This window comes from Oryctolagus cuniculus, chromosome 13, assembly GCF_964237555.1.
Source record: "Oryctolagus cuniculus chromosome 13, mOryCun1.1, whole genome shotgun sequence".
In the NCBI taxonomy this organism is placed as follows: Eukaryota; Metazoa; Chordata; class Mammalia; order Lagomorpha; family Leporidae; genus Oryctolagus; species Oryctolagus cuniculus.
This window is the reverse complement of record NC_091444.1, coordinates 52,543,502-52,556,515: the sequence shown is the minus strand read 5'-3', so window position 1 is coordinate 52,556,515 and position 13,014 is coordinate 52,543,502. Positions and strand designations below refer to the sequence as shown.

The 13,014-nt window shown below is 41.3% G+C and overlaps 1 protein-coding gene across 4 annotated transcripts in view; it reads left to right on the top strand.

Annotated features, from left to right (window-relative positions):
- PCNX2 (pecanex 2) overlaps positions 1–13,014 on the top strand; it is a 324,094-nt gene that overhangs the window by 213,649 nt on the left and 97,431 nt on the right. For 3 of the 4 annotated variants that reach the window (XM_051821460.2, XM_051821462.2, XM_051821461.2), the window contains exons 22-23: positions 6,804–6,913; positions 12,137–12,265. In XM_051821460.2, coding sequence (XP_051677420.1) covers positions 6,804–6,913; positions 12,137–12,265 — 239 coding nt within the window. The remainder of the gene's footprint in view (positions 1–6,803; positions 6,914–12,136; positions 12,266–13,014) is intronic. The other variant, XM_008268254.3, reaches the window with a different exon arrangement.

Genomic DNA, 13,014 nt, shown 5'->3' with positions numbered 1-13,014 from the left:
TTGCAGAAAGTATTAGCAAGATAATGTTTTGGAACTACCTTTATTTGGTGACATTTAAGATAGTTTGTGGATTTACATAAATTGAGTTTCACAGCAAACATATAGTGACATGTCTATGCCTAACTGAAAAGATAGTTCCAAAATAGATCAATTGAAATGAGTATGTATGGTGTCTTTCCTTAGGAGACAGAAAGAATTGCTCCATTGTGTTTTTCTTTGCTCTTTTCCTACTGTTTCTATGGAAAAAACCCAAATGATTTTGTTTTCTCTTATAGTCATACTTCAGTAACTTGTGAAGTTTTTATTACATTCTTATTTTTTTATTTTTTTAAATTTTTTTGACAGGCAGAGTGGACAGTGAGAGAGAGAGACAGAGAGAAAGGTCTTCCTTTGCCGTTGGTTCACCCTCCAATGGCCGCCGCGGCTGGTGCGCTGCGGCCTGTGCACCGCGCTGATCCGATGGCAGGAGCCAGGTACTTCTCCTGGTCTCCCATGGAGTGCAGGGCCCAAGCACTTGGGCCATCCTCCACTGCACTCCCGGGCCATAGCAGAGAGCTGGACTGGAAGAGGGGCAACCGGGACAGAATCTGGCGCCCTGACCGGGACTAGAACCCGGTATGCCGGGCGCCGCAAGGCGGAGGATTAGCCTAGTGAGCTCCAGCGCCGGCTTATTACACTCTTTAATAGTGTGGCAATTTTATTAAGATAATCGAAAATGAATCTTGATGTGAATGGAAGGGGAGAGGGAGTGGGAAAGGGGAGGGTTGTGGGTGGGAGGGACGGTATGGGGGGGAAGCCATTGTAATCCATAAATCGTACTTTGGAAATTTATATTCATTAAATAAAAGTTAAAAAAAAAAAAAAAAAGAAAAGCCCAAGCTCAAGAAAAAAAAAAAAAAAACTGTTACGTGTTTGAAAAGATGATTCATCTTATAGCAGATATTTGTATAATATTTTTCTGCCTCCACAAATTCATATCACTGAGTTAATAATATATAGTACCCACTAATATATTGTATATTATATAGAATATGTATATATTATATAATATATATTATGCATGCATATGCATAAAATAAAATAAAATAGCATAAGCCAAAAAAAAATAGTGTGGCAATTTAAGATCTTAGAAAACATTGTTAGGGGTGACATAAGCTTCATAAAAACAGAAGCCTCCAAATGTCTGAGAAAGTCCATAGCTCACCTAAATGGGTCTATTTAAAGTATGGCAATGCAATAGTATTCTGGATGTGGTTGTGCTTACTGGAAAGGGGTTGGTGTGGTTGTTTTCACTAAATCTTACCTTAAATGTTTCATTATTTCATTTACAGTGGCCTGATTTTGATGCACAAAATGTTTCTTATTTCTCATTGCTAATCAGTATTTAGGTTTCATTTTGTACTTAAAATCAGTTTTTGATATCCAGAAACTTTTTATTCCTTCCCTGTACTCTACCATTGAAATGAAGTACAAAGTATAAAGGGGAAATACAAAGTTGAGCCTTTTTAACCTAGATCATGCCTGTCCATACTTTAATGATAAAATATGTGAGCAACAGAAATCTCGTAGCTATGCACCCAGCAATCCGCCTTTTTGAGATCCACTTCAGTGTTGTCAGGTTTGTTAGCTGGTATTGTATTTTATTAATTGTGCATTGATACTGTAATTGGGTGAACCAGGACACATTGTGGTCCTTCATCTCTGGACGCTTGGGAGAACAAGGTTCCAAGTAGTAGCTGTAGCTGTTAAGTTGTCATGTCCATGCTTGGGCTTCTGCCCCTCTGCTGTGGGCAGGAAGGCCTGGATAAGTAACACCTTCACTCCACTGCTGTGTGTCAGGCAGGGTTTTCCTGGTTGCTGAAGTTCACAGAAGGCTTGTGACCTTAAGTGCACCTGGTAAAGCTTGGTAGAAACACTGCTAGAAGGAGGAGCAAGAACTTCAACCTCTGGTTGCAGATGGTTCAATAACATCCTGTCATCCACTTAGCCTCTCTGAGCCTGGCTCCCTTCTCTAGAGGGCCTGGACTCAGTAAGTTTCAATTTTAGGGGCAGAGGGCTGTAAAATTACTGGATTGTGAGCAAAGTACATGCTCAGTAAAAGGTGTCCACTTGCCCTAAAATGTATTTTTCAACCTGTTATACTGTACTTACATTTGTCAGGCACTGTCCTAAGTCCTTAGCAAAGACGAAGTCATCTAATCATCAAATGCCACAGTGAGAAGTTACTATAATCATCTCAGTTTTATAGATGAGGATATTTATGAATAGACATAGAACTTGGATTCAAACCCAGGCACTATGTACTTAAGCCCATGCTCTTTCCAAAAAAAAAAAAAAAGTTGATTGATTGATTTTTATTTGAAATGCGCAGAGAGAGAGAGAGAGAGAGATCCTCCATTCATTGGTTCACTCCCTAAATGCCCAAGCAGCTGGGGCTAAAATAAACTGAAACCAGGAGCCTGAAGTTCAGTCTGGGTCTCCCATGTAGGCGGCAGGGACCCAAGTACTTGCGCCATTACCTGCTGCCTCCTAGAGGGCATATTAGCAGGAAGCTGAAATCAGAAGCTGAGACTGGACTTGAACCCAGGCACTCTGATATGAAATGCAGGCATCTCAAGAGGCATCTTACCTACTGTACCAAATGCCCTCCCCAAGCCCATGCTCTTAAACATTGTGCTGTGTTGCTTTCTGACTTGGCTACAACACATCCCTTTTTCTGCTGAGCTTTGTGGAGAAGCATTACATGGCTGTGTTGTGGAAGAATCATAAATATATAAAGAACTGACCTTCAAGAGATCTGTCCTTTTCATGGTTGAGAATAGCAAAGGCTATTTTTAAGCTTCATCTTGAAAATCTCTTGCAAAGCATGCATTTTATTCTTCACCATATTCATGAAAAAAAAAAAAATGGAGAGACAGGAAAAGAGCGAAGATACCTGGGGCCTTGGCTGCAATTAGAGCATGAGAGTGCTTGTGTTTGGAATCCTTAGATGTCTGATTACTGGCTTTGCTTATGTGTAAATACAAGTTGCTGTGATAAGCAAAAAATAATTGTAATAAATTCATTTAATCATAATACAGCAAAGTTGAACTTGTTAGAGCTTTAAATTTGCAGATGAGGCTTTCCCTGGGGCAGCCTGTCTGATTGTAGTTGCTATGCCTGACCTACTTATCAGCTTTTCAGAAGGTGGCTTAAAAGCCTCCCAGGATACAGTAATACACTGGAACTCCAACAGGAGTAACTTTCCATAACCCATGATTCATTTTTAGGGCATTTGGGGGCCACCCATCATATAAGGTAGTCTTGTTCATGCTTACAGTTTTCACTTAGGAATGAGTCATAAGATTAATTCTTAATAACTAAACTAAAAATTCTTAACAGTCCGATGAATAGAGAATTTCAAATCTGGAAATATTTTATGTGATAGAGTATGGTTAGACATAAATTAGCAAAAGAGCTTGCCATCACTTAGGACTTTTGCTTTTGCTGTAGACCAGACATCGTGTGTTTGAATGCTTTGTGCAATTTAACATGGTCTTTTCTTGGTTGTGCTAATGGTGGGGATGAAAGGAAAGAATATTGGGTTTGAAAAGAAATCATGTCTTTTCACAGAAGTGTGTCAAGTGTCTGTTGGAACTACCATCTCTCTCTGTCTCTCTGTCTCTCTCTCTCTCTCTCTCTCTCTCTCTGCAAGTCACCTATTGGCTGAAAAAAGGGTGGTAGGGAGAAGACTCTGTCGCTCCCCCTCTTCGTGGAGGAACGACACTAAACCCTGCCTAGGCTTCATATCCGAGTCACGGCACCATTATGTCGCTCCCCGTCTTCGTGGAGGAATGACACAGGAACCTGCGCTGTTCTTTCGTCTGCTCGGCCCTCCCCGGGTTTGCTGCTGGTTCTTCCCGGGTTGGCTACTGTCCCTTCCACCTCCGTGGAAGGGCGGTTCCCCCTGGCCACTTTCCCCACTTCCGCGGGGGAGCGGCACACCGCCGGCCGGCTCTCTCGGGGGCTGCACAGGTGTTCCTTCAGATAGATGTTCCCCTTAGATGTTCCTGGTGCATGTTGTCTCTCTCCTCCTTTATAGTCCTCTTCCACCAATCCCAACTCTGCTACCCACACGCCGAGTATGCTGCTCTCCTCCAATCAGGAGCAGGTCCTACAGTTTATTGGTTGAACTGGAGGCAGCTGCGTAGAAGCTGTTTCTCCCTTCTCAGCGCCATATTGTGGGAGAGCAGATGTATAGAATAAGTCTTAATTCCAGTAACTTAGTCTAGTCCGAGTTGCTCCCAGTTGCTCCCCACAGACTCTATTTTTTATTCATGAAAGTTGGAACCTCAAGCTGACCAAAATGCTGTGTTCTCCATTACTAGACTCTCACAGGCACAGGGGACTATGGAATCCCATCTGGAATGGATTCTGGTGGCTTAAACAAAGCCCAGGATTAAAGCCATAGTGGTCATTCTGAAAGAACTTAAATGCCATTGAGCTCAACCCCCTGTTGATGCAAATGAGTGAGAGTAAAGAAAGTGAAGAGTTTCAGCAAAATTTAGACACCAGTTTTCCTTTCCCAGTATTCATATTCCTTTATAGTAGCCCGTACCCAGTCTCATCTTACTTTTTCTTCCATTTTTCTTTTCTTTTTTTATCTGTCCCTTCATATCCCTCCACCTTCCTTATTTGCTTCTGTGTTTGATCCTCTCTCTCTCTTCTCTCCAGCTCTCTCCCTCCCTTTTTCCCTCTCCCTCTCCTTCCTTCCCCCCCTCTCCCCCTCTCCTCCTTCTGCCTCTCTCCCTCTCTTCCTCTCTCCCTCTTTTTTTCTCTCTCTCTTTCCTGGGCAACCCTACCCATCTCTTTTCTCTATCTGAAATTCTTCAGTTTACACCTAAAATGTCTCTGAGGAGAGTCCCTGATGGGCAAATTGAGCTCGCCCCCAACCAAGTTCTATACTTAACATGATGCCTGTGGCCTCCTAATGGTTTTGTGTGCTCGCTGTGCCTCTGAGAGGCCTTTTATCCTTGGTTCATCTTCTATGGTTTCTCTAACAATCTTTAATTATACTGTAAACTTTCTTCAAAACCAGGATATTGGTGAGAATCAAGTGAGACAAGAAAAATTTAGGAAGATTTGGGAAGGATTCTAATTAGCCTTCTTTTGGGTCATTATATTTTCATGGAACAAATCAGAGTCACTTCATCTTTTGGTTTCAAAACCACAGGTAGACATTTCATTCAAGGGCTGTTATCTCTGTGCTTGAACTTTTTGTTACTCACCCTATTTCCCAACCCATGGCCTCTTTTCATGATGACTTTTTGCTATTCTATATAATAGCTATTAAGCCTAATAAAAATTCTATTTGTCCTTCTCTTCTTATATCCATGGCCTTGAAGAATGTGTTTTATTGTTTTAGCCTAGGAGCAAACACATCATACCACTTGAAGTTTTCATTATGGATAAAGAATGTATGTGGATTTGGGGGGTTGGGGGTACTGGTAGAATACTAATTGACTGCATCTAGAAATGACAGCAGCATAATTTTGCATCTGAGATTCATCTTCTATTCCAACCATAAACGGAAGTGTACACACTGGGAAACTCATTTTTCTCCATCTTTCCCTGCATATTCACAATCTAGAATATTATGATTCATAGATTCATAATCTAGAATCCAGCCAAAATCACTGAGCATATTCACCCCTTCGTATTCCTCCTGACTTGGACTTGGTCCATCTAAGGGCTCTCTTCTGTGGTCTCTACATCTCCCCAAAACTCACTTTTTTTGTGTGCTGGCTTATCTAACCAAAGCAACAGCTCCCAGATCTTATCCTGGCTTGAAGTTCAATGGTATGGAGCTGTTTTCCCCAGCAAGAACAGTTGAGGAGATAAAATGAAATTAATGCAGAAAAACCTCAACACTGTCAATAATAGGTTTGTGCATTAATCTCCCTGCAGGAGTGGAGAATTTTTTTTCTGCCAAGGGCCATTTGGGTGGGTTTTTTTTTTTTTTTTTTTTTAAGATTTTTTTTTTTTTTTATTTGAGAGGTAGAGTTACAGTGAGAGGGAGAAACAGAGAAAAAGGTTTTCCATCCGTTGGTTCACTCGCCAATGGCCCCAACTGTCGGAGGTGGGCCAATCCAAAGCCAGGAGCCAGGTGCCTCCTCCGGGTCCTCCACACGGGTGCAGGGGCCCAAGGACTTGGGCCATCTTCCACCACTTTCCCAGGCCACAATAGAGAGCCAGATTGGAAGAGGAGCAGCCAGGACTAGAACTGGTGACCATATGGGACGCTGGCGCCGCAGGTGGAAGATTAACCCACTGTGCCACAGCCGGTCCCCATTTGGGTTTTTATACCCTCATGTGTGGACCATACAAAATTATCAACCTAAAGAATAACCTACAATAGATTTATTGAATTTTGAGTCCTGCCTGAAGTTGCCTTGGAAGGGCCAGACTAAATGATTTCATGGGCCGGCAGATGTTCTCTACCGCTGTGTCTAAAAGTTCCCATATGAAGCAGGAAACTAAGCTATGATTACTCTCCTAAGAAAAGCAGAGATATACCATGTCCATAGGCCAAAATGATAAATTTATTGAGATTAATCATGCAAGCTTTCTTCTGATCAGCCTGTTGCTATTTTGAAATACCATCAAAAGGCTGCAATGCTGACAGGACAAAGGAAGGTAAGAGGAATAGAGAAAAGATCAGTTTCATTGGCCCTTTCTAACTGACACATGTTCTGTATATGACCTTGATGCAGCTACCACTGTTGGTGTCCTCTCTGATCAAACCTTTTTTCTTTTGCTTTCAGCTCGGGGACCTGCTTCACAAGTTACAGTTCATCATGACGTATGTGGCACCTTGGCAGATGGCTTGGGGTTCTTCCTTCCACGTATTTGCTCAACTCTTTGCAATCCCTCATATCCTTTCTGCTTCTGATTTCACTCCCAAGCTGAGATTCACATTTCACAGATGCCAGTTTTTCATTGAATTCTGGCAGGAAAAAAGATTTTGAAGTCTTTAATATTACACATTAATGAGGACATGAGGAGGCACTTTGGATTCCCTTTAGACCACTTGATCTTAAAAGATGTTTCTTAACGCATATTTAAGAGTTACTTCAACTTTTTTCTGATCCTTCCATCCCCCATGCCCAAATCTGCATTAAGATATCCTATCTTTAAAAAAAAGAAAATTACCATGTAAATGATAGGATTGACTTCTGCAAAATAATGCAAATCAATTTGCCATTATTGAACACTGTGGATAGGGTTGATATATTGAATATATTATTATTTATTACATTTATTGTATTATGACATAATATAGTTATCATATATATGTTTCATTAATGTTCATCTACTCAGAATTAGACAGTATTGGAATCACCCAGGTGTTTTTGAAGATTGAAAAAATGAATTATGATTTTGTTTAGCCAAGAAGCTACTAGCCAAGAAGTCTCAGTTTCCTTGTATGTTTTTAAGTGTTTACAAAATTACCATTAGTTTTAACATACTTCAAAATGATTTTGAGGTACTCTTCCTAAATATCACTTTGACATAGATAGTTAAATCTTATGTGTGTGTGTATATGGACAGAGAGAGAGGGGGAGAGAAAATTTACCCTTAAAGCTTTCCTTACCCACTGAATTTACATTTTCTATACCTGTATTTTCCAAAATGTGGCTCAGAAACCATTTGTGCCTGAATCCCTGGAGGAACTTGCTAAGAAGTAGATTCCTGGACCCAGGTCACACTTTTTACATCAAACTTCAGGGGGTAGGATCTTGAAATCCACACCTTCACAGACTTCCTTAGAGGTTCTTATGCTCACTGGTGTGTGTGCCACTTCTAAACTTGAGCAATCCATTCTTGGTGCTATTAGCCAGTTTTAATAAGACTACTTGGAGCTTCCTTTCATATGAAATTTCCATAAGGCTCATTAAGACAATTCATAAGGAGCATCTGGGACCTGACCTTTGTATACAGGAGTGGAAACATACTTAAGATAAATGATAATATATTATACATTTTTATATATTTTTAAAAAGGCTATTTTCCAGACTCATTTGTTTAAAAAATATTATTAAGCATACCAACAACCGGCCACACAATGCACATTGTTTCATGTTTCTATTCTTTGATTTTCAGTGATATTTCTAAAGTGTTTCAGGTATATTTGGCAAAACTAAAACTAAGGGGGAAAAAACTACTTGTAAAAGCCTAAGTTTGTAAACCCCCCCCCTTCAACTGCAAGCATTTTCTATAATGCCAGCCATTTTAGTTTCTCTAAAAGAGTCCTTTAAAATAAATACAAAGAGATGGAACCGCAAGATGATTTTTTTATTTATTTCTGATGTGTATGTATAAGGTTCCCTGTCTAGAATTTAAAGCATGTTTATTAAATGAAAATTATCAGATTAATGCAAATTTGTAGTTGAGGAGTTACACTAAGAATTTAAAAGTTGAAACTTATTATTCCCAGTTTTATCATAACTTTGGGTTTACTTCTATCTTGTAGCGTTTTTTATGGGTGATTACATCTTGTTAGGTGAATTCAGTAGTACTAATTATTCCTTTGTAGTTCCAGATGAAGATTGCTCTGGGAGCCATAACTGTCAATTGCTTTGGCTCCTATGTGTGTGTTGAGGGTTCACACACAAGCGCATGATACCTGGCACTTAATATCTCCTCTAATAATAAAAGTACTATTAGCATTTATCTCAGCTTACACACATTGCATCTTAAGTAGTTTGATGATATGTAGACTCATTCTCTTTAAAAACTGAAACATTTGAGATACTGATTTCATGGAGCATCTGGTTGTTCTATTTTAGAAGATCAGTCCCCATGCTTTGCTCCTGAAAGTGCCCTATTAGTGACACCTGCTTCTTTGGAGGCTTCCGACGGCCCTCCGTGGAAGTTGTCACCGCTGCTCAGTTGGGGCTTATGGGACCTTTCCTGCTTCTCTCTCACTTCAGCCACCTCCCCATGGTTGCTCAGTTGTTAAGGTGGATATGTGCCACCTGGAGCACAACAGCATCCTGTTCAGAATATAATGAGATAAATAAGTTGAGAAAACTGGACGTATCTGCCATCCAGACAAAGCTATTGCATTCCTAAATGTTAGCCTTGGATCTTGACTAATGTTGAAGCCTTAATTGTTTTATCGCCCAATTACAAAGCTGTGGGTTCCATCTCAGCATTGAGAAGGGACTAATTTGCTCCATTTTGGAACTGAATTAGCTTTTAGGCCAGCGGGGCACTGTTTGGTAAATTGCTTTTTCTAGTGCTAGCACGTTTTCTCCCTTGGTAGCCGCTGTTAGCTTCAGAGATTGTAATCTCCAGGGGAAGATGAGAATGCCTACCCTTTCAATGTGTACAGAGACCATACAAGATGATTGTCTCCTCATAATTAGAGACTGCGCCGGATTTTCTCTACTAAACTCGTGTGTCAAGAAGGCTACTTTCTATGTGGTACATCTTTTTGAGCTTCTAGTGATTTTGCTTTAAGTTGACTGTTTCTCTCAGAAAGAAATACAGGAGGGCTGTGCATTCCTGGGGTGTCTGGAGCCCCTCTCTCCCGCACAGCTTTCCCAGGAACAATCACCATCTCTCCTGTCTGCCCAGACCCAGCTACATTTCTTTATTGATCTTTCCCCAAACATTCTCTGAGGCCATCTGTTCAATTCTGTGCCTCCCTAGCATGTTGTTAGACTTCCTTTCCTTTCCTACCACACTGAACTTTATTTAAAGTCTAGCACTGCTTCCTCACTTCTTAATTTCTAGATAATTGCTTCTGGCATTTAAAGATGTACAACATAATCTTTGGGGACATGTTAGAATTCAGAAAAAGAGCAATGCCCGATAGCACCCTGCCCAGCCCAGCTTCCCTTGGCTTTGTCCTAGGTCCCCTGCAAGCTGCGGAGCAACCCTCTGTCACCCTAGGGGGCACTTACCTCTCCTTTCCTCCTTAACATCTGCCCTCAGAAACCCATACCTGCAACCTGACTCTGCCTTCTAATACTTTTCAATGTCTTTACTCAGTGATACCTCATGCAATTCCCTTTTCCTCGAGTGACAACAGGCACAGGAATGCTACCTGCATATCACCCATCAGTTTCTTTAGGCAGAAAGCTGAAAATAGCTAAATACTCCTGCCACTAGACAGGTGTTTTCAGCTTTTAGTAGCATCTTGTTCTCTGTTCCTCCATGTGCACCCAGGTCAAAATAAAAGGAATTGGATTTAAATTGCAGCACAGCAGAGATTGCTTTGGTACCTAAACAATTCCTCAAGGGAATGGATTATTAATAGAAAATAGATCATTTCATCCCTGAAGATGTTTACGAGTAAATAGAAAGTGGATAAAGAGGCTCCTCTACTCTTAAAGCAAAAATCTGATCTTAAGTCTAGGAAAATATATGGGACCATATATGTGGACAGCACAATGCTCAATTACCTCTCTATAGTTTACATATAAATGGGACCATTAAAGAACTGCCTCCACCCCCACCCTTATCAAGGAACCAGAGGCCCTGCCAATGAGACTCTGTTAGAACAGTGAAGCTTGAGTTACACCCTTGTCCTGCTTGATAATGACACATGATGTCTCCCAATCAGAGCCAAGCATTTCTTTCTTACCCAGTGCCCAAACTTCCTGAACAACCCAGCTGCAGGATAAGACCTCCATTTGTGCAGCAGTGAGAGCACGGCTGTCATTCTCTTCCAGTAGGCAAGATCAGCCTTGTAGGTGGTGGACCAGACAGGAGTAGAGGAGCGGAGAGATCCTGGTCCTCACACCTGGTAGAACAGGAAGGATATGCAGTGTGGCCCTCCTCGGACCACATCTGCCATGGAGTCTTGTTCCTCCATCCCCAGGCCCCACCATACCCCTGCACTACAGGAATGTGGGCATTGACCAGCCTGTTCAAAGAACTGCTGTTTCCACAGCCCCCCATCCCCAATTTCCAGAGATTAGGCTTAAGCCACAGCTACAACAGTATTAAATTAATATTAAACTCTTCCGTTTCTGAGCAAACAGGGTATGTGAAATCAAGGCATGCCAGTATCTCAGAGACTCACACAACAGTGCTTAAGAGGTGGCTTGGTTCACAAAGGCTGTATGTATGCAGTCTGAACTTATAAATCAGACATGAATTGAGCCACTGATGTTCACTGTATTATATATGCTAGGAAAAGGGGTACAGGTTGGTGCTGCCTCACACAGGTCACCAAAATGTTAGGAAAAAGGGGCACAGATTGGTGCTATCTCACGAGGGCACCAGAATGTTAGCAAAAGAGGAACAGATTGATGCCGCCTCACACAGGGCACCAAAAATGTTAGGAAAAGGTGCAGAACAGAGAGGAGACAGAATACAAACTGCAAACATACCGAATTTATTCAGAGAAAATAAATCTGCAGAGGTCAACCAACTGCCATCATGCTTATAGACTGAACTCATGGCAGAGGCCCAGACCCTAGCAGTCTGGGCCCTTTTCTATCTTAGGTGGGTAGGGGTGGGAGTGGGGAGGCAGTAGGCAGAGATGAGCTTCTCCATACTGGTTCTTCTGGTCTGGTCCACTGGCTTCCAAATCTGGGGAAGAATGCAGGGGTGGGGTGAAAGAAGGCAGGGGTAATAAGAAACCTAAAAAGGCTGAGGCTTATGTCCTTGTTCCAAATATATATATATATATATATACATATATATATAGTTTTTTAATAGTGGCAAAAGATTCTTCAAGAAACAGAAATTTCACCTTCCCAGACAATGCTATTTATCTATTTTTTAGAGTATAATTTAATTTTAATAATTTATTAAGCTACTGAGTCCTTTAGTAAATATATCACAGTGTGTTCTGTCAGCTGATGACATCCTGGAACAAATTGTTCTTTTCAATTCTTAGATATTAAATCCTTGCCATGAATTAGACTGAGAGCAATGGGGTTTGTTTATGAGAATCATTTGGTTTACATGGTGAAATGAGACCTCGCAGGATGCTGCTGAAGGTTTTATATTTCTAAATCTGTGTGTAGAGAGATTGTCCTTTCTCTGGTGAGAAAACAGCTTTAGAGACAACTAGGCAAAATCTGAAGTAGAATTGAAAACATATATATGTTTTTTGCCTTAACTCAACATTCTCAGACTCTGCCATGCTTTTCTTTCAGGCGATTGCCACGTCAATCTTTTCTACTCCGTTGAGCCCATTTCTTGGGAGTGTCATTTTCATCACATCATATGTCAGGCCAGTGAAATTCTGGGAGAAAAACTACAAGTAAGATCCTAAAATCTATGCAAACTTGTGTCACTCAGATTTGCACTGTGGAGGGCTCCTTTTCCTTCCTCTGTTAAAAAGTCCCCAACTTTAACCTTTGCCCTGCTGTGGGGTGGGATGGGGCCAGGCCTGTCTTTCTTGGGTGTTCAGGGCTCTGGGAAAAACATGACTGATTGAAGATTAGCTGTCAGATACTAGTCCAAGTTTCACCAGCTGTGAAGGAAAAGTGAGTTCTGGCTGCCAGATTATAGTTGTTGACCCAGGAAAGGTTATTGAATAAGCCATTCTTGGTGATGGGGCTGTCCCTGCATGGCACACTTTCCCTCTTGGCGAGCATTCCTAAAATGTAGTCATACACAACCACAGCACTGCACAAAAACTCTTGAACTTGTAGACGTTTTTCTTGACTCTTTGGAGCAGGGGTGGAGTGAGCGGTATTATTTTTAAGGAAAGGGGTAAAGACAAGAGCAGTGGTTCACTAAATAATTATATACATATACATATATATGTATATTCTAAAGATTCATTTATTTGTTTGAGAGGCAGAATGACAGAATTGGGAGAGGGAGAGGGATAGGAAGAGCTCTTCACGTGTTGATTCACTCCTCAGATGCCCACAACAGCTTGGGCTTTGCCAGACAGAAGCCAGGAGGTCTTTCTTGTGCATAGCAGGGGCCCAAGAATTTGGGTCATCTTCCTGCGCCTTCCCTGGCACATTAACAGGGAGCTGGTTTGGAGGCTGGAACAGG